Source organism: Delphinus delphis, chromosome 3 (assembly GCF_949987515.2).
Source record: "Delphinus delphis chromosome 3, mDelDel1.2, whole genome shotgun sequence".
Classification (NCBI taxonomy): Eukaryota; Metazoa; Chordata; class Mammalia; order Artiodactyla; family Delphinidae; genus Delphinus; species Delphinus delphis.
In genome coordinates this window covers 82320947-82343630 of record NC_082685.1, presented here as the reverse complement: position 1 = coordinate 82343630, position 22684 = coordinate 82320947, and the positions used below count along the sequence as shown (strand labels likewise).

The 22684-nt window shown below is 38.3% G+C and overlaps 1 protein-coding gene across 3 annotated transcripts in view; it reads left to right on the top strand.

Annotated features, from left to right (window-relative positions):
* Window positions 1–22684, top strand: part of CAMK4 (calcium/calmodulin dependent protein kinase IV) — a 219659-nt gene that overhangs the window by 181253 nt on the left and 15722 nt on the right. For all 3 annotated transcript variants that reach the window (XM_060009032.1, XM_060009031.1, XM_060009030.1), the window contains 2 exons: window positions 7300–7390; window positions 9415–9489. In XM_060009032.1, coding sequence (XP_059865015.1) covers window positions 7300–7390; window positions 9415–9489 — 166 coding nt within the window. The remainder of the gene's footprint in view (window positions 1–7299; window positions 7391–9414; window positions 9490–22684) is intronic.

Genomic DNA, 22684 nt, shown 5'->3' with positions numbered 1-22684 from the left:
CAGTCTAGTGAGGGAGACATCCTTAACATAAAGCTTGCAAAGAAACAGATATGCTATAAAGAAAAATAGGAAGCATCAATGAGAGGACATATGAGTGTGCATATAAGAGAACATGTTAATTTGGAAGGGCAGGTACAACCTCCCTGAGGATTGACATTATAGTCGAGTACTGAGGATGAGGAGGGCTGGCCTAGTCTGGTGATATTTCTATGATGAAAGAGGGAATAGCAGGAGAGAGGTGGAAAAAAGGCAGTACTGATGGGGCAATGCCTCTGAGTAGGGAGGGGCCATGGGGTAGGATCCAAAGCTGCATCCAGGGATAGCTCCTGAAGAACCACCAAAGCTCCAGGAGAATGGAGCACAAGCAAAACAACAGGCTTTGAAATGCAGCTCTTTATCAGTGACAGATACTGTATATCACAGAAATTCTTTGTTTTACAATTGGGAAAAACATAGTAAGAATGTTTCAAATCCTAACTGACACAAACTTTGTTCCTTTTCTAACTTCTAAACATTCTTACCATAAACTATGAACATATATATAGCAATTTCAGTCTTCGTTTTACTTAGACCTGTTTCGAAGGGGAAGACTAATATATAACACATCCTATCTCTCTGTACTTTATATTGCATCTTCTTGGGAAGAGAAGTTGTGGCAAATTAAATGAAAATGCATACAAAATAAAGCTATTAAAGTGGAAAAAAGAATTTTTAAAAAAGCAGGGAGAGGGAGAAGTAAATAATCCAAATTAGGCTAGTTATTGTAATTGAAACCTTTTTCTCACTGAGTTTTTTGGCAGCCAAGACAAAAGAAGAAAATGTGATGAAATAAAAAGCAAGTATTTTCTGATCAAAGTATCCTTTGATACTTCAGAAAAGAGCAAGTTTTCCAAATCTCAAAGGATTTCTAAATGTAATTTATTCTGTAAGAGATGTGAAACAACAATGGTAGAGTCCTAATAACTACTGTTTATGAAGTAGAATACCTACTACGTGCTAAGGGCTTCCATGCCCCATCTCCGATTCTCACTACAGCCTGCAAAGTGGACCTTGCAGATGAGAAAACTGAGATTTAGAGGGTGGGCAAATTGTTTAAGGTCGCACAGGTAATAAATGGTATACTTGGGGTAAATTGCCCCAAAGCAGCTCTCATAATGTTTTTCCTTAATAACCATTTCAAAAACAATACCACAAAACCTTATTATGCTTTATTTCTTATATTAACCTTTGATCAAAACCAAGAGCATAATATTGAAACAGAACTCGGCAAAGATATGCCTTTGGCACCAAAACGTTAAATTTATTATTATAAAATCCTTAAAAAGTATTTGTTTCCTATCTTGATTAGTCTGCAGATAGAATTCTACTTGTCATTTAATGCTTTTTTTTCCTAAAAAGAGAATGCACTTTGCAAAACTTGAGCCAGTAAATTAGTTGTGCTTCTCTGCCTCTGACGCTTTCTTTTCCTCCTCCTTCTCCTTCTTTTTATTCCACAAAGTTTTAATTAAATTCATACACACCTGGTTGTTTGCTCTTCCAATTTCTTTATTAAAGGTTACCATTAGTCAAGATAACCTTTAGTAATTAGCTGCTACAATTGTTGTCAGATTTATTATTTATTATTTATTTATTATTTATTATTTCTCCCTATTAAATTGTTGGATTCATATAGAAGATTTTATAGATCTTTTCCCAAACTGATGTTTAGGTTTTCAACCTGTTTCCTTGCTTGTCCTCAATTTACTTTAACTAAGATTACTTTTAACACTTGGTTTATTCTAGAATATCCAATAATCTCATTTCTTAGTATTTCTAATCCTTTTGTCTACTTATGTTGAATCCCCATAATCTGTAGCTAAAATGACAATACTTTGATAAGGTCTATTTCTCTGTGATTAGATATTCCTTAATCAGTTCTATATCATTCATATGATATAAAATGTCTTTACACATTTTCCTATGAGTACCCAATTTTGAGGAGCATTTTTCCCCTTAATATCGTTTTCTTCTTCACTTCTCCATGTGCAGTGATCTCAACGTGTCAAAATAAGATTAGCATTTGATGAGATTATGTATTTTATTTAAAACCTATTTTGAAAATAAGGGGAAGTGTGCCTATTATCTAGCTCTTAAAAACTACTCTTTTTATGTCTTCAGATGCTGTAAGACAAGTTTTCAAAGTATATTTTAGGGATTCCTGGAGGGTCCCTGAGACCCCTTTCAGGGTTTGTGAGGTCAAAACTATTTCATCATAATATGAAAGCATTTCTCCTTACTTATCAAAGTACCGTGGAATTTTCCAGAGTCTACATGATATGTGATTTTACAATAGAGAATGCAGCAGATATGAGAATCCAGCTGTTTTCCATTAAACCAGACATTAAAGAAATTTGTAAAACTTTAAAACAATGGCATAGTACTCTCTAATTTTTTGTCTTAGAAAATAGTTATTTATGTTTTAAAATGTATATGTTAACATCATGAGTTTATTGTTTTATTTTTAAATAAATTAATAAGTGATTTCTAAATTTCTCAGTTTTAACTACTTACACAGTAACTAAATGTTAGGCATAACTCACATAAACAAGAGCTCTTTGAGGTTCTTGATATATTTTTTTTAACTTTCTAGAAGTCCTGAGACCAAAAAGTTTGAGAATTGGTGCTCTGGAAGTGTTGCTGCTTCTAATGATTGTATCTCCTTGGGGAAGACAAAAAATCATATACTCCATGTTTTCCTTCTTCCTGGCTTCCTGACTTGAGATAACGTAAAAGTCAAAAATACTAACTATTGATGAAAGGCAACCAGTGGGTCTAAGCAAAAATAAAATTGCCATTTTGCCAATAAAATACACTTAAATGCCTCCTCCCATATGTGCACATGATTATATTATGACTTTTAATAATCTATTATTTTCTCTGAAACTTTTCTTCTGTTATCTGGTCTAGTTCTCCTTTATGGAGTGCCAAATGGTGTTTTGTTTTTGTTTGTTTTGTCTTGCTTTCTTTAGATTTGGACTTAGAACACATGACCACCATTTCTGTTTAAGAAAGCCAGAACAACATTTAATGAGAATCTTTACATAATTAGTACTTGCTATACCAACACTTGTCAGTCATCTCATTTGCTGTTGTTATTGTGTTGCTATTTTCAGTGTCATTTTCTTCCCAAAGCAGTGGAGCTTCTAAATTGGGTTAGATTAGGGAGGAAAATCAATATTTTCTATTGATCCCAAACTATGCAATTCTTAGGTATGCTCCAAAGCTATTATATGAGATACTCACATCTTTGCCTTTCAAACGCTGAATATACGAGATATAGTATCTTCCTCCTTAGGGGTATGGTGGTTTTTTCCACAGTATCATTCGAGGCTGAGTGGGGTCCTCTGTCATTCTCTCGTATCTCCTCCCACTCTCTTATTACCTTCCCTCTCTTCCATTATTCTCCCCTCTTCTCCTTCGTTTTTATTTTCCTCTCATCCCCACCCTACAAAATCAAGAAATAAGTATTTCTTGAGCACCTGCTTGGGAATCATGACATGGGCAAAGGTATGGACTCTGCTGCCAGATGCCCAGGTCTGAATCTTGACACCACAATCTCTAGTTGTGACATTGTACAGATCTCTTAGCCTCTCTATGCCTCAATTTTCTCACTTCTAGAACAAGAATTATATGATTTACATCACAGAGCTGCTGCTAAGATTAAATAAACTAAGAGATCTAAGGTGTTTGTAATAGTGCTTGGAATATAGTAAGTGCTTAGGACATGAATGGTATTATTATCTACCTGATAATGATCTAGTATAAAGAGGGAGCTAGACCTGGTAAGACATGAACAAAAGCAACTTTATGGTTTTCTCACTGTTGTCCTGACACATTAACCCTGTGAATCCATTCTTCTCCTCAATGAATAAAATTTCAGGCCATGCCCATAGTTCTTCTTGTCCCTCTTGGGTAAGGAAAAGACCAAAATTTTATTTTTTACTTTTTTTATTAAAGTATAGTTGATTTACAATGTTGTGTTTCTGCTGTCCAGCAAAGTGATTCAGTTATACATATATACATTCTTTTTTATATTCTTTTCCATTATTGTTTATCTCAGGATATTGAATATAGTTCCCTGCGCTATACAGTAGGACCTTGTTGTTTATCCATTCTATATGTAATAGTTTGCATTTGCTAACCCCAAATTCCCAGTCCATCTCTCCCCGACCCCTGCCTTGGCAACTACAAGTCTGTTCTCTATGTCTGTGAGTCTGTTCCTGTTTCACAGATAAGTTCACTTGTGTCATATTTTAGATTCTACATATAAGTGATATCATATGGTATTTGTATTTCTCTTTCTGAATTACTTCACTTAGTATGATAATCTCTAGTAGCATCCATGTTGCTGCAAATGGCATTATTTCGTTCTTTTTTATGGCTGAGTAGTATTCCACTGTATATATGTACCATATCTTCTTTATCCATTCCTCTGTCGATGGACCTTTAGGCTGTCTCCATGCCTTGGCTATTGTGAATAGTACTGCTATGAACATAGGGGTACATGTATCTTTTTGAATTATAGTTTTGTCCAGATATATGCCCAGGAATAGATTGCGGATCATATGGTAATTCTATTTTTAGTTTTTTGAGGAACCTTCATACTGTTTTCCATAGAGGCTGTACCAACTTAACATTCCCACCAACAGTGTAGGAGGGTTCCCTTCTCTCCACACTCTCTCCAGTATTTGTTATTTGTAGACTTTTTAATGATGGCCATTCTGACTGGTGTGAGGTGGCACCTCATGGTAGTTTTGATTTGCATTTCTCTAATAATTAGCAATGTTGAGCATCTTTTCATGACAAGACCAAAATTTAAGACTCATCCAGTTTTAAACTTCTTCCCTTCCCCACCTTGGGATCTGTAATTTATAAACATAGGGGATAGGAATTCTTGTTAGTTTCTTCTTTTTTTCTTGCTCTTTTTCAACAAGCTAGATGCTGATTGTGGTCCTTCCAGGGTTGGGATGTGAAGGCGATGATGAAGAGTGAGTGGGTTAGGAGATGGAGGGTTAAGACTTGGTCTTACCAGACGGGCACAGTTCTGGGCTGGCACCAGTGATCTATGGGTGTGGCAGGTTACAAATGCCTGTTGTTCTTTCCCTATGAGACACCTTTGATAGCTCTACAGAGACTCATTGCAGGACTGTTCTCTCACTCCAGGTGATCTGAGTGGCCCTTCAGCTGCCTACTCTCACCTCCCTCATGTTCTGCTTGCTGTGATGCTGAGATGAGGTGGCATCATCCCAGCAGGAAACACTCCAGCAAAGGGACCTCTTCTGGGAGACTAGTGTCTGATTCCCTTCTGCACAGTCCACACTGAGCCCGTGAGAAATGTGCTTCTTTGTCCAGCTATTATTTGAGGGCAGCTGAATCTCACTGAGACCCTCTCTCCTCAATCACCTGCTCCAACCATTTTCCAGTTTTTCATGAGTGAGCCAGGTATCAGTCCCTATTTCCCCAAATCACTAAGTGACACATGTCAAGTGACCTTGAAGCTGTTTATCCCCTCTTACTTGGCTTGAGTAGAAAGAAAGAAGGACTTCCTCCCTTCCCCTATGAGATTGGAAAGGAGAAAAACTACAGCACCCTGGCAGCTTTTTCTCTTAACCCAACAGAAAGATAGGCAAAGGATTTGAATGGGCATTTTATGAAAAGGAAAACCAGTAAAGGTATGAAAAGAAGCTAGACTATACCAGTAAACAGAGAAAGACAAATTAAACAAAACTTAAGGTATAATTTTTATACTCCAGCTCAGCAAAAGTTAAAAATATAAATTTTGTAAAGATATTAGGAAAACATATACACTTACAATGTTTATGTGAGTAAATACTGATGGAGTCTTTTAGGAAAGTGATTTTGCAGTATATATTAAAATTAAAAATCTATATACCTTTTAACCCCACCAGACCTGCTTCCAGGTATCTGTCCTAGAGAAACACCAGCAAAAATACTCAAATATCCAAGTACTGACGGTTTATTAATGCATTATTTGTAATTTTTAAAAACTTGAATGTCCATCAAAATGGGAATAGCAAAATAAAAAGTGATGGACATCAAACAAAAACTGGATGCAAGGATTAAATAAAATAAGCTGTGGTGACATGTGGGAAAGATTTCAAAGACATGTTAAGTGAAAAAAAGATCAGTGTAAAAACTTTTATTAATGATACATTGATGTAAGAAAATGGAAAAATCAGGGATATTTCTTTGTATACATATATTCATATTTGTAAATGCATAGAAAAAAGTTCAGACCATTTCAAACTGATGAATGATTGCTTTTGGAGAGGACCTGAGGCTTCCCCTGGAAGAGAAGCAGGGTCGGGTAGAACTTTTAACATTCACAATGAGAGTATGTTACATGTTTAATTACACATGATTTACAAAATAATTTAAAATGTAATAAAATGAATGGAGTTGTTAGAGGTAATTTTTAAGATAATCTCAAGTATAATACTCTATACTGATAGCTGGATATACTAATCCTCAGAAGAGTCTATGAGAGCATTCATTGTCATTAAACAATATTTTTCATATTAAGGGTAGTTCTCTATAATAATTACTCACATCTAAATGTCTGTTCAAATGATAATTAAGAAATCTTTGCTATGGTTGTGAACTTCTAAGATGACACATACAATTATGCTTTTCAGATAATAAATCAGACAAATTTCACAGAGCATCTTGACTTTATTATAATAATAATTAGCCAAGGGCTTCCCTGGTGGCGCAGTGGTTGAGAGTCCGCCTGCCGATGCAGGGGACACGGGTTCATGCCCCGGTCCGGGAAGATCCCACATGCCACAGAGCGGCTGGGCCCGTAAGCCATGGCCGCTGAGCCTGCGCGTACGGAGCCTGTGCTCCACAACGGGAGAGGCCACAACAGTGAGAGGCCCATGTACGCAAAAAAAAAAAAAGAAAAATAATAATAATAATAATTAGCCAATTTGAGCTGATATGGTAATATGCATATGAGAACTGCAACCAATATTCTCTGAGAAGTAAATATTTTATTTCTGGCAGTTGGTTCTATACAATTTAAATTGCATTTCACTTTTAGGAAAATATGTGTAAGCTATTCTCAAATGACATATAGTTTAAAACATATTTTCCCTTATGGTGTTTATTTTTAAATCATAGTATGTGTGTTGTTGAATCACATAACTTAGTAAAAAATTATTATAATTCTGGAAAGATTAAATGTTGGAACCATAAATATAATTATATGAATGTTACTTAATTATTTTCCCTGCTTAGTACCTACATGAAAATGGGATTGTCCATCGTGATCTCAAACCAGAGAACCTTCTCTATGCAACTCCAGCCCCAGATGCACCACTCAAAATTGGTATGTTTCCTGATGTCTTATGATCCCTTTTCCTAAAGCAGAAGAAATTTATTCCACGGAATTTGTAAATATTGCTCTGTCCAGTTTTGCCTCCATTCAATTTCCTCAAATATTGGTGTCTGTAAATGAATAATGCATTGTTTTGGAAGTCTGTGCTCTTTCCTGGAATATTTACCTGAATTAGTGCATAGAAGGTGGTGCTTCATTGCTGGACACACAAAGGAATCACAGCTCTTGGAAATGACAGGGATTTCAGGAGGTGACCTTGTATTTTGTAGATAAGTTTATATAGTAGAAAATCACAGATTACATGACACTTCTTATTGCACAAGTTAGTTGGAGCTTAATTTTAGGTAATGAAGAACTTTGACACAAAATGCTTAGTACATATCAGTGAATTTGGGCTCTGAATCATTTGTTTATATGAACAGAGATAAATTGAGATCTGTATTTCCCAAAGTACACTCCACAGAACACTGGTCCTCAGTTGAGTGGTCCCTTTGGTGGGGGGAATGGTTTGTGGAGGTGCTAAGTTTGGTCAAGTAAGTTAAGAAATGCCAACTTACAGTTAAACAAGATTTTTATTTCTGCAGGACTTTTGAGAAAGTTAAAAATGCTAATGTGTAGAGTGACATCTAAATTAGTGTCTGTGAGGCTTTTTCCAAACCTTATTTGACTCTGGAAAGCTTGGTTTGGTTTTTTTCCCCCAGTAAACACTCTGAAGAGCTACAAAGATGGTTTGGGAAGTTCTGATCTACCCAAAGAGATCATTAAATCATCATTTTAGAAAAACATGTATTAAATTTTACTTTCCATGTCCCTTACAGAGCAAATCTTTGTTTGCAAAAATAATTATAAAATTTATTTTAGGTGAAATCTCCTTAGTAGAATCTGTACTAAATCCTCTAAAGGGCATTGCTTTTTTGGCGCTGTCTTTTATAATGCTAATCTGATGAGTTCACTGCATTTATAAATGTAAACACTTTTGAAAATTAAGTTGTACATATCATGGAAGAGCTCAGACAACATAATGTGCTTTATGAATGCAAGAACCTAAAGAAAAAATACTGAAGTCGTGCTGGGCAGCCAGCTTGTTCTCATAATCACTCCTGAAAGGCAGTGGGCAGCAGGGAGGCTTCCATTTCCTTTAACATCACTTTCAAAGATTTTATCCTTCAAGAAATTTCTTTAAATGGATGGATAGATACTAATTTAGACAGGAGAGCCTTTCTTTCTGAAGGACTTCCTGCTGCTTTTTCTGATAAGGATCAGCAGCACCTCCATGGAAATGTGGGTTTATCTTTGAAGTCTAAAATGGCATCAATTCTGTACCTGTCTCTCTTGAAGAATGGCCTTGAACTGTTTCCTTATGTTTCCTGGGTGAGAAGGATGTAGCCCAGCAAATAGACCATAATGGTAGCAACTTTTGTTAATGTTTTATCTAGGTACCATTCTGAGAAATAAATAAGAATTTTTGCACAAAGTTATATGTTCCTCATACAAGAGTAAATTCTTATCCGTCAAATATACTAGAGAACAAAATTACTTATTTTGAAGCAGAATAAACCTTTGATATTTCTGTTCATTTTACTGACATTTACAAAAGTCTAATTTTTTATTTTGATTTCTTCCAGTGGATTAAAAGTTCTGAATTATATCAATAATTCTATACTGTTCTTTAGAGTTAGTTTCAAATCTCAGAATTAATATTAGACAAAATATATCTGTCACAACTATTATTTCAAGAAGAAATAGCTTATTTACTGAAAGCTAGTAATTATAGAGAAGAGCATAACATGTATTTGGGAGTCATGGGGTATTTTTTTTCCAATTTAAAGCAAGGCATGAATTATTATTTAGTTTTTTTTAGTTTACTGTCCCAGGTGACTGGCCCCTATCTATATCCACCCCAACGTCAAATACAAACAAATAAATAAGTTTTACTTTCAATAACAAAAAAGTAATCTGTCATCATATAAAAGCTGAGAAATGACTCACTTCATTAAATTTTTTTCTTATCTCAGCTGATTTTGGGCTCTCTAAAATCGTGGAACATCAAGTGCTCATGAAGACAGTATGCGGAACCCCAGGGTACTGCGGTATGTTCTTTAATACCGATATTTTACTTTTATTGTATTCAATGATCTGATCTTTTTTAACTCTTAATATCTCTATTTGAAACACAATTTGATGTAAGTCTCCATGAGGAAGGCATATATAAATGACATTCAGACCACCTGTTGTTCTGCATGAGGGGTTCAATGATGTTGATTTCAGGGCACCCCTGTTAAGACAGCAGGGGGGAGGGGGGCCCTCAGAAGGAAGGACTGGGTGTTCTGTACCTGCTTTTAGGTAGTAGCTACTCTTGGACCCACTCAGGAATAGAAAGACAGTCACTGGGGAAAAGGGCAGGGAAACAGCACTGTGGTTGGGATTAAAGCCATGAGCCCTTTGTTACTTTACTTATTTGCTTTTACTCAGGAAGGTGTGTGAGGAGAGCATATATCATTAATTCCGATGGTGTATAAGACTACAGTGAGAGAGGGGTAGCCCATAGTTCTCATGGATGGCACTGGCCTAGCCTCACTAGGACAACGGCTTTAGGTGGGGTTTCACCGCCAGAGTCCCCCAGAGATGAGCTGTGGGACAGTCCTCCCATCCTCTTGCCCAGTCTCCCAGAATGGGCTGAAGGTACCCTGAGTACAGTTCATAATCCAGAGACAGAACAATAGCATTTGATCCAAGCCAGCATGAAGCTCGCCCTTCTTTCCTTGACAGCTATATTAATCTGGGAACAACCTAAAAGCCAATAAAGCTTGCAAAAATTATCAAGAATTTCTAAAGTTTTTCTGACTAATGAATATGTCACAAATTAATTAAAATCTGGATTACAAAGAAAAGAGACAAGACTTCAAGTTACCAGTCATAAGATTAGCTATCATTCTCTCTTAGGATCATCGTCTTTTTACACAAATCTTCCTTCACTCGCTCATCTCTTCAGCAAAATCACCTGCTGTATTTCAGGCCAGTGCTTGGCACCAGGAAGATGCATTTCTTGCCTCCACCCCCATCCCCAGGGGTTCACAATCTATAGGGGAACAGACATGAAACCAAAAAAGTATCGCATCTTAGGAAATACCAGGTTATGCATATGGAAAGGCCTTTATGGAGACACAGGAGAAGGGTGGTATTTGGAGTTATCTGTCTTATTCTTCTATGGCATTTATATTTGTTAGTCACCCCACCTCAGAAATAGGCACATAAGAACTACATTACTAACTCATTGTAACAACTTTTGAATTCATAGAAATCAGACTGGAGAGGTGCAGTAAGATAGTCACTGAAGCAAACGTATGATTAAATTCACAGAATTTTAGTGCTGAAAGAAACTTTAATATTCATTTACTAACATTCTCATTTTACTAAGGTCAAAAGAGTATGACTTCCCCAAGATTCCACATCTAGTTATTAGTGGATCAGGGATGAGAATCCTGGTATACAATGTCCTGAAAACAGATTTATAGAATTCCCTATTCAAAAAAGCAACATAGATAAATCAGTATAGTTTTCCCTCATAGAAATATTTATCATTTATTGCTTTTAGTTTAAAATATTCTCTATTTTAATTTTTGAAGCCTCAAAAGTATTACTTGGTCATTGTAAGAAGTGAAAATCCAAACATGTGTAATCAATATTAACAGCCTCATTCATTCTTCCACACCAGTCTCCATGTTTCCATGTTCACATAAACATTTTATCATTTTGATTTTAACTAGCTAGTTTCCCTGGTCTAAAATAATAATATTTTAGATTACTTTCTTGCAGCTGAATTGTTCATAAATCCAGTAAGTGCACAGAATTGTGTACCTATCTTTCTGTTAAATCTTTACATTGTGCCAAATATTCTTCTTCTGGATCTTAAGATCCTTGAGGACAGGAGTAATTTACCAATTAGGAGTAAACTCAGAAAACTAAAAATAACTATGGCTTAAACAAGACAGAAGTTAATTTCTCTGATGCTAGAGGTCTAGAGATAGGCAATCCTGATGGGTTCCACAGCTATGGCTCTGCAGGTGTGGTGGATCTCAGTGTCAGGGATTCAGACTTTTCCTGTCTTACTCTCCCATTCCTGAGTATGTTTCCTCACAGTCCAAAATGGCTGCTTGAAATCAGTCATTATATCTGCATTCTACACAACCAGAAGGAAACAAATCTAAAAAAGAGTGCACATTTTCACTGTTAAACCGGCTTGCTGAAGCCCCACATGTCACTTCCACTTATATCTTATTAGCCAGTACTTAGTTATAGCCTCCACACTGCCAGTACTTAGTTATAGCCTCCACACTGCCAGGGAAACTGGCAATATGTCCCTTGGCTGCACGTGCTGCTGTCCCAAATGAATTCAGGGTTCTATTACAAAGAATGAATATTGCATTAGACGACTCACTATCTCTACCACAGGCTTATGAGTAAGATTTTCATTCTCAGAAAAAAATGTGAGGACTTTCCTGGTAGTCCAGTGGTTGAGAATCCGCCTTCCAATGCAGGGGACGTGCGTTCGATCCCTGGTCTGGGAACTAAGATCCCACAAGCTGCAGGGCGGCTAAGCCCGCATGCTCTAGAGCCCACGCGCCACAACTAGAAAGAAGCCCGCATGCCGCCACTAAGACCTGATGCAGCCAAATAAATTAATAAGTAAATAAATATTTTTTTAATGTGGAAACCATTGCAGTATGTTCCCTATAGGCATGCTCTTTTTCATTTTCCTTAGAACTGTTAGCGGACAGCCTATCACCCTTCCCTTCTAATGATGCCGTGTGAACTTTTCCTTTCTCTAATTCATATGTCCTTATTTGTCCTCATCCTGAATTTCTTTCCTGCCTCCAGATCCTGCCAACAATATGGAGAAAAATAAGAACCTTGAATTTAGTACTATGTGCCAAATGGGGTTGCCTGTTTGTGACCACTAATTGCTGACCAATTGACAGAAGCATTGAAAGAGGATTGAGAAAAGAATGAGACAACAAATTAAGGATTTCCCACAAGAATAAAGCTGGTGGACAATTTAGTAATCATTATCTAATACTGAACAATAAGTATTCCAGGGAGGTAGGTAGGTTGGAGAAATTCTCTGAGACTTGAGCAGCCCTGAAATTGAAGGATCAGGGAGAACTTACCCTAGTGATCTCTCAGGGTCCCTGCAGTGACTAAGAGATAGCAGTCCTTTCAGTGGCTTTAATAATAGTGATAAGAGGGACTTCCCCAATGGTCCGGTGGTAAAGAATCCACCTTCCCATGCAGAGGATGTGGGTTCGATCCCTGGTTGGGGAAGTAAGATCCCACATGCCGAGGGGCAACTAAGCCCGCGCGCCACAACTACTGAGCCCATGCACCTCAACTAGAGAGCCTGCGTACCACAAACTATAGAGCCCATGCGCTCTGGAGCCCACACGCCATAACTAGAGAGAGAAAACCTGCACGCCGCAACTAGAGAGAAGCCCGCATGCCGCAACGAAGATCCCACGTGCAGCCAAAATATAAATAAATAAATAAATAATAATAATAGTGATAAGAGCAAATCTTTCTTGCAGCAGTACAGAATGGTCATTCTATGAATGAATGATTCATTCACTGATAAAATGAACATTGAATGTCTAATAGACTCCATGTTAGTCACTGAGATTATAAGAGTGAACACAGTATGATCTTGCCCTTTAAGGATTTCATAGGCTATAAAAGAAGAAAGACCTGTACACATAAATCAAAATTTGTTGTAATAAGTTAGATATTTATCTGAGCCAAAGGCTCAAGCATTTAGAGGGGAGGGAACAATTAATCCTTCTTAGATGGGCCTTTACAGAGGAGGGGTACTAAAGGATTAGTAGGAGTTCAACAAGTGAAGAGGTGGCCACAAGGCATTGTTTGTCAGCAAGCACAGGAAGAGAAAAGTCAGAGGAGTGGTAGCATCTGAAAAGTTCAGGGACTGTTAGTTACTTTGTCACTTTGCATGACTGGAACATAGAGTCTTTGGTACAGAGAATACAGATGGACTTGGAAAAGTAGGATGGACCAAATGTTAAAAGAATCTGTACATTAGGCTAAGGAATTCAGACTTGCTTTGGTAGATAATAGTGATCCAGCAAAGGTTCTTAATCAGGGCAATTATATTTTTAAATCAAACCTGTATTTTATAAATACCTTGATAATGACATTATGACAGATGGATTTGAGAGAGAAAAGAGATCAAAAGAAGACAAATTAGAAAGCTATTGTAAATGCTCTTTCCTGTCACTCCATAAACAGCTTCTCAGTGAATAATGTATTCAATCTACTCCTAAATCCAATCGTTTATTTTTTTAATATAAAGTTATTGTAAGGCTTCCCTGGTGGCACAGTGGTTGAGAGTCTGCCTGCCGATGTAGGGGACACGGGTTCGTGCCCCGGTCCGGGAAGATCCCACATGCCACGGAGTGGCTGGGCCCGTGAGCCATGGCTGCTGAGTCTGTGCGTCCAGAGCCTGTGCTCTGCAACGGGAGAGACCACAACAGTGAGAGGCCCGTGTACCGCAAAAAAAAAAAAAAAAAAAATTATTGTAAAAATACTATTTCAGATGCTTGTCTTTGCCATCTTATAAGACAGGCCCATCTTACAGATAACGCCATCTCATAATGGAGGCTTATTTTCCATTTGCTGTTTTTTTCCCTGCAGATATCCATATCACCCTTGAGGCTGTGTAATGGGGAAAAAGGGAATTGAGTGGGTGAACAAGATCAAGATAATCCTTCCACTCTGCTATAGGTAGAGACTCATCAGGAAGTAGTAATTTGCTATATTATACAGAAAGGAGGAGAAAGCAGCAAGGAAGCTGGGGCAGGGGTGGAGATTGAGAGAGAAAATATAAGTGCTTTGTGGACTCTAAAGTGGTAAACGTATGTGTGGAATTACTATTATATAGGCTGAGGCAGGCTTAGAAATCAAAAACAATAAAGTTCAATGTATTTAATTTAAAAAGTAAAGTTCATAATGTATATAAAGAGGGAGGACTTCCCTGTTGGTGCAGTGGTTAGGAATCTGCCTGCCAGTGCAGGGGACACAGTTTCAAGCCCTGGTCCGGGAAGATCCCATGTGCCATGGAGCAACTAAACCCATGCGCCACAACTACTGAGACTGCATGCCACAACTACTGAAGCCCGTGCACCTAGAGCCTGTGCTCCAAAGCAAGAGAAGCCACCGCAATGAGAAGCCCACGTACTGCAACAATGCAACTAGAGAAAGCCCGCGTGCAGCACCGAAGACCCAGCACAACCAAAAAATAAATAAATAAACTTTAAAAATAATAATAATATATATAAAGAGACATATATTCATACATACTCTTGGTCCACAGGAAATACACTAGAATATTACCTCCAAGTGGGAGCAAAGGAGGGGGCAGGATTTTAAGGATACACTGAAAGCATTGAAAAAGCTGAGTTAGGGAAAAACAGAAGTCCCAGTAACACCAGGGCACAGGAAATAGGTGATCTAGAGCGGAGGAAAGATGCAGAGTTTTGAATTTTTTTTAATGTAATATAGTAATATTTATATTCATCTGTCTTATAAACAATTAGACCATTTATAGACAAGGCTGAAGCTCTCTTTGAGGATCAACCTCAATTCTAGCCCTTTCTCCCTTCACCACATATAAGTACTGTCATCAGTTTGCCATGTAACCTTCTGAGAATATTTAGGTGAGGCGGGAACTGTTCATTTATAGAATGATCTGGAAATTAAACGCAAGAGCAAAACTGGCAAGAATCACTGTCGTGCTATGGAAAGCATTACTTTACACAGAGACTTTACATTTAACTTGGAACAGTGACAGAGAGGGGAAGGCTGACCTTGTTTCCTTGCTTGATGTAAGGACGATTACATCCTAGGTCAATTATCCTTATGTACGCTGCGTCTAGTTTTTTGAATAGAAGGGTTTTTTCAATTACATCTTTGGAGAGAGTGGGTATCTATGTGATACCATCTGTCATTTGTCAGGAAATTAAAAAAGGAAAGTTACCCAATCAGTCTCACTTATAGAACCTTTGCCCCAGGCTATTAATAACAGAGAGTTCTCCTATAAGTGAATCTCAAAAGAAAAAATATCACAGATGTTGTGTGTTTAAGCAAATACTCATTATTTCCAGGGAAATCTGCCCAGTCAAAACTAAACTCCAGGCCAGAAAACTAAAATTTGTGATCCAGATAAATGGAATCAATGACTAGTGCTCTAACATAGTCCATGAGGGGGTCAACACTGAAGAAGTTCTCAAAATCTTGTTGTTGGGAAAAGAAACAGGTCTCAAGAAAAAAAAAATCCATTGGGCCATGGCTCCTGATAAATGTGCTACAATATAACTATGCAATATTACTTCCAAAATATCTTAACTGGTTCAGATATTTGAGGCTTGAATTCTGTGGGTGTTCAGACCTACCCATGCCCATCACAGAAAAGAAATACAAGCTGTTAGAGTAGAAAAGAAACCAGTGTGGAAGTTGTTAGATAAAAGAATGTTTCTGTCTAATACCAAGTATCTAATTTATTTATAGGCTTAGTTAATTAAACTATATGTGTTCATATTTTACACTCCTACTTGTCTGTTTATCCAAATTCTATTTTCAGGGTCCAGAAGCTGTTAAGAATTTATTTCCTCTTGGCATTTGCCAGGTTTTATTATTATAGGGATAATCCTTCCTTGTTACCACATGCTATGTTCTAAAGAAATAACCTATTACATTCACTCTACGAAAATTACAATTTTCAACAGTCTACAGTCAGAAGAGATTTCTATCTACATGCACACACATTACCTTGAAAAATATTGGAAAATTTAAGTGAGATAAAAGAAGTAAATTTAATAGTCTAAAATACAAGCTTTCAGGATAGTTTCATGTTTTCGTTCTTTTCTAGAACACTAAATAGTTAAGGTGAAATAGTGAGTACACAATTACATTGATAACCTAATCAAGTAGGGGATTATCTCGCCTGAGAGCTAATTAAAAACCCACAATGATGCCTTCCTTTTTGCAATGAAGTTTAAAAAAAAAAAAAAAACACTAGAAGAAATAAACATATAGTAAAATGTCATCTGCACTGTGTATAAGTTTCCCCTTGACAGGCTGGTGTGTGTACACTAGGGTTCCCATGGGGCTTGTTGACAATAGGAAGGGAGTAGGGAAGGCTCGAGGAAGAAAGCAAAGAACGATAAGCAGGTTGGTCCCAGATCCATCTTCCCTTCCTGAGCACAGCCCTTCGTTTTCCCTGAGATATGCTAAGTCCCCAAAGCCATCATAGGATTGTCCCCGGCGTGCTAGCAGTGCCTGATCCAAATGAACAAGTGCCAGGTAAAGGGAAAAGTGGGACTGGGGATAGACGCAGGAGTGATGAGGAAAGGTTGTAGCTCATCTTGTTCTTGACCTTGCAGAAGGACAGGGACTCTGCAGGTTGAGTGCAGGCTTATTTTAAGCTGTCTTGGAAATTTTAAACTTAGAGGAAAATGAGTCTCTTGAGGCCTTTGTGTTGGTCTGATACTGACCTAAACCAAGGGTATTCTGTGGAACTTTATTCTTTTTTCGTTTAATAAATATTTATTAAACTCCTATTATGCACCAGGCACTGTTCTAGGTGATATAGCAGCGATATAGCAGTGAAAAAATTTCTTCTTTAAGAAAGGTACATTTTAGTGGGAGAAGACAAATAATGAACAAAGTAAATGTGTAAATTATATAGAAAGAGGATATAATTTCTGTGGAAGAATATAGAGTTGGGAAAGGGGATAGGAAGTGCTGGGAGCCTGAGTTAATATTTAAACAGGTGTGATCAGTGAAGGCTTCACCTGAGAAGGGAACATAAGAGCAAAGACTTGAAAGAGGTAAGGGAGAGAGCAAGCAACATGGATATCTAGGGAAAGAACATTCCAGGAAGAGGGGACGGAGCACACCGACCCTGAGGCAAGAAACAGTAGGCGGGCAAGAGTAGGCCGGAGAAGGGATCAGAGAGCTCCAGCTGGAAAGATATAGCTAACGTTAACTGAGATGAGGAAGACTTCGGGAGCAGCAGGTTTGGGGCTTGTTGATTTTGAGATGCCTGTTAGACATCCAAGTGGAGGTGACATGTGGGCAGAGGGGTGTATATGTCTGAAATTCAGGAGCAAGGGCGTGGCTGTTGATATAAATGTGGGCGTTATCAACATATAAATGCTATTTAAAGTCATGAGACTATCTAGCATCACCAAAGCAGAAAAGGAAATGACCCCCACTGATCCCTGGGCAACATCACCATTAGGAGGCCAGAGAGAAGAGAAGAAACCACATTATCATTGAGACTGTCAAATAGTAGAAGCTCCACAGGACAGAACTAGAAATCATGAATAGATGTTGTAAAGCACGGATTTGAGCTCAATACACACAAAACAATGTTCTCACATCTAAAGCTGTCAGCAGTATAAGGGGCTGCCTCCCTAGCTTGGGAAAAGGTCACAAAAGCTGATTGACTCATCTCGCGGGATTTAGGGTTATCAACAAGGAGAGGGAGGAAGAGTCCTACAAATTTCTTCATCACCCATATGGTATTAAATAATATTACCACAAAATCTGTGTGTACATTCTATATGTATAAACTAAGTTTAGGACAACCACTCAGTTAAATCAAAGTTAACCACGTATATTTTGGCCTGAGATGGCTGATAAAATTGAGTCTAAAGAGTCACCAACATCATCCCCTCACTTCTCTTGCTCCTTTTAGTTTAGAGACAATCTTTTAATGTACTGTTAATCCTTAACTTCTGGGTCTCAATATCACAAATCATTTTCTGTGCCCACTTCCTTATAATTGTAAGAGACTACTTCAAGAACAGAACCAACTGTGCCGGAGAATTCACATGCCGTGAGGATTCAGCTCTATTATTACATATGTGAGGGTGGAATGATGGGAGGAAAAGAGGTCTAAAGGGAGAGGTGATTGATGGCAAGTGGGTAGAAGACTTGCTTAAAACGTATTATTTGGGCCCTGAACACCCACAAAATGTTCCATTTTAGAATGTTTGCTACAGGAAGGATATGCATAAAATAAACATTAAAAGTTTCAAAAGAATTATTATTGATAATTATCAGTAAGATGTATAGCGTCTTTGGAGAAAAACACAGTATTTGCCATACTTAACACATGAGACAGAGTTTGAATGCTAAGTCCATTACTTTATATCTGCATCTTCATTTAAAAAAGAGATTCTTACATAACGTTAATATTAGGATGAGTTGGGTTAATTTATTGATGTGGTTTATTTATTTATACTCTACCTTATCCCACAAAAAATGGGAAGGCAGCTTTTCAACGGTTAACACTCCTTTGCTGTCCCTCAGCCAGCATCCATCACAGCTTTAAAGTGACCAGGAGAGTTGGTATGATTAAGATTTGGAACAAATAGTGATTACTCCAAGATGGGAGAGCTCAATGGAATCATAGAAAAGTGAATTCCATAGAAATGAAACTTTCACAGGCTAATTAAAATAAGTCGCGTTTCTTTTTTCCTCTTCTGAAAGCACTAGGTGTTCTCACATATTTGATTTTCTCTTCAGGGTATTATTAAAAATTTCAAAAAGTAAAGTGAAGAAAGTAAACAGGCTCTTTCTTCACCCATTTATAAGATTTATACAGAGAGAACTGTCATACAATTCATGTGGCAAGGAAGACTTTTTTTTTTTTTTTTTTTTGCGGTACGCGGGCCTCTCACTGCTGTGGCCTCTCCCGTTGCGGAGCACAGGCTCCGGACGCGCAGGCTCAGCGGCCATGGCTCACGGGCCCAGCCGCTCCACAGCATGTGGGATCTTCCCGGACCGGGACACGAACCCGTGTCCCCTGCATCGGCAGGTGGACTCTCAATCACTGCGCCACCAGGGAAGCCCAAGACTTTTTTAACAGCTAAAATGAAAAACATCAAGTGAGAGTTGGATTGCCTGATATTTGCTGTGTAAAAGATCAAGAGCCAAGGAAAATAGAAAAGCTGCATTGGAACATAAAGAGCCTATCACTTGTGTTTCAAAACATCCTGCAAACTTTTTTCTTGCCCTACACGAACAAGTTATAAATAACTAAAGTGACAGGGGCTTCAAATGCCTCCTCTGTCGTTCTCAAGCTTCCACAGCATGGCATGCAAGAATTGATAGTATTCTGAGATTCACTGTAGTAAAGTGACAAGGCTGCTCCTAGCCAGAGGCAACCCCCTCTGGAAGCATCTCAACTGTATCACAGTCTGATCCATTCCATACCTTTGTTATAACATGTAGCACTGGAACATCGCCTGGCTTCTCTGTTGTCAAAGCAAAAATTGCACTTGACAATGTTAAAAAGGTTGTGCCTTATTCTTGCCAAATGTATGTGACACCATCACAAAGGACCACACATGGTACAGATGCTAAGAAAAGCACACGTTTGGAGTCTGCCCGGCTGTGGGCACTTGCTGCCACCTATAGGACGCTACCCTGAAGGCATTCTCCTCCCGGTTCCCAGGCCAAGTTAGGAACCAGGAAGAAGCAGAGAATTTCCAAACACTGCTCTTCTGCTTCTGGCAGATAAATCCCTCTCCTTCCTCCTTCCGAACTGCTCACTCCCCAGAGGCAAAGCTTAGAGAGACTTCTAGACGCTGTGCTAAAGATGCCATGGATTCTTGTGGCCCCCAGAAAACTATGAATTCAAGATAAACCTCTACAGTGAAAGCTCCACAGTGTTTTTTCCCTCAGCTGTGGTGGGCGGGGGAGTAGTTTTGTAAAGTCAGATTCAGGCCTTAAGATGAAAATAGATTTTTTTTTCCATTTTGCAATTGAGGTAGAGTTGATTGACAATATTATATTAGTTTCAGGTGTACAAAATAGTGATTCAAAATTTTTACAGTTTATACTCCATTTATAGTTATTATAAAATATTGGCTATATTTCCCATATGTTTTGAATGGTTAAAATGAAAATGTAGGAGAGAATTTAAAAACAAACGAACAAAGAAACCCCTGAACTAGTGGAATCTGCAGTCTGGCCTGGACCTGCCTCCCAGGCGCTGGATGCACCTGGGCCTCGCACACCGGCTTCGCTCCACCCACGCTGACTGCTCCGGTTCCCTAAGGGCCACTTGTTCCTTCTTGCCGCAAGGTCTCTTTACGTGTGCTTTCTCCATCCGAACCCTCTTCTGTCTCTTTCAACCACTACCTCTCCCCCTGCCTAGTTAACGTCTCTAGATCTTTTACATCTGTTTAAACTTTGCTTTCTCTGATCACATTTCTCCATCTTTCTGACCAGGTCAGCCCTCTATTAGAGCCACTCTCCCTCCAAGCGCTTCCTGTTACCACTTTACGTTTCTTCGTATGGTTTTCTTTCTTCTTTTTTTTTTTTTTAAAGGATACTTTAGAAAAATTATTTATTTAGTTATTTGGCTGTGCCAGGTCTTAGTTGCGGCACGCAGGCATCTTCGTTGAAGCTTGCAGGATCTAGTTCCCTGACTAGGGATGGAACCCCGGCCCCCTGCATTGGGAGCGCAGAGTCTTAACCACTAGACCACCAGGGAAGTCCCCGTATGATTTTCTTGATTCAGCATCTACCTCCCCCACCAAACTGTAAGCTCCGTGATGATGGAGACTTGTTCTCTGTAACTCCCCATTATTCGCCAGCACCACCCAACAGTATCTGTCATACAGCATGTGCTTAACAAATAGTTCATGATATATTAATTTATTAAATTTATTATAAATTAATTATTAAATGAGTGAGTGAATGAACCTGTTGATTTCATGCACCTTAGTCTCCCTTGGATTTGTCTCAAAACAGTTAACAGTAGTTTGAAAAAGTCTTCTGATAACGAATACCACTCTGTAGTTTTAACTCCATAGGTAGGAAGGGATCATAAAGCTCATCTAGGGCATTGACAAAATGAAGTGAACTAAATTACCCCTCTATTCTTCTCCTAGGACTTTAGGAAAAGAGGGAAAACCTAGCACCAATCAGTGTGTCACAGGCTATACCTGATACTTCTTATCTTAGAACCATTTTCAGTTACAGTGATTTTATTTAATAAAACGTAATTCATTCCAATCTTTATATGTACCTTCAATTGCTAGATATTGGAGTGTGAAGTGTCCTGGGAGTTCTGTAGCATTTAGTGTTTAATGAGCAATAACATAAATGATAAGATAACTTTAGGAAGTGGCAGAAAACTTGGATCTACTTAGAAGACAGCCAGGAAAATCAATAAATGACTATTGACTATTTCTGAAAAGATGGTTCTAAATCACTTACAATACATTTTTAAAAACTGTATTACACCTTGAAATGTTTTATCCCCCCATTTTGCATTTGTTTGTTTGTTTGTTTTGGCAACGAGGTAAGAAAATATATGAAGGACATCCAGAAGTGCTTATAGCATTAATAGTTGCACTAGTTGATGCCTTTTCTTGAACTGAACTGGAAGTAGTCAACTATTTCTCACTCTAAGAAAATCACAATTCTGTAGAATTACCTTCAAGGACATTTGATACCTAGGAGACTTGAAGCGCTGGCGTGCCAGCATCTGAAATGTATTCTAGAAAAGCTTTTGGCTCTTGGAAAGGGTTCAGATAGATTACAAGGATGTGTTCTGCTGGTTCTGAAGTCAAGGTCATATTAACTAATGAGTGAAAATATTTAAAGGTTACTGTGAATTGGTATCTAATTGTGTCTAGGAATTTAGGCATGTTTCACCCAAATCTTATATTAGGATTAGTAAATATTCAATAGGATAAATTCATTTAAAAAATTCTTTTTAAGAGGAATTTATGATGGAGGGGGAAAACGTTCTATATTCCTTTCATCTCAGTTAACCTCACTATGGAAAGTCTAGCTTTTCACACCACCAGTTTACTCACATTGCAGCATAAGGTCTTACAAGGAAATAACTTGCCTCTGGAGAGTAAGGTTGCACCCAGTGCTGTGAAGGGAGATCAGATATTGCCATATCAGCTAAGAAACCCAGATGCCCTCGAAAGTGGATTCAGAAAGGCTTTTGTTCCATGGTATTCACTTCGTTTGGGGCCCTTGGCCTGGGAGCTATGGAGGATGTCCTGAGAGAGCACCTGACCTTCGAGACAGCGTGCTGACCTCTGCACAGCACAGGACGGGAGGTTTGATTTCACTGGACCTGACAGGATAGGTGCCTGCAGGGCAGCAGACACAGTAGGCGCTCCGGTGGGAGGGATGGGATTTCAGCAGGTTCTGTAGCAGGAGTGCTTGTCCTCTCTTCTTGCT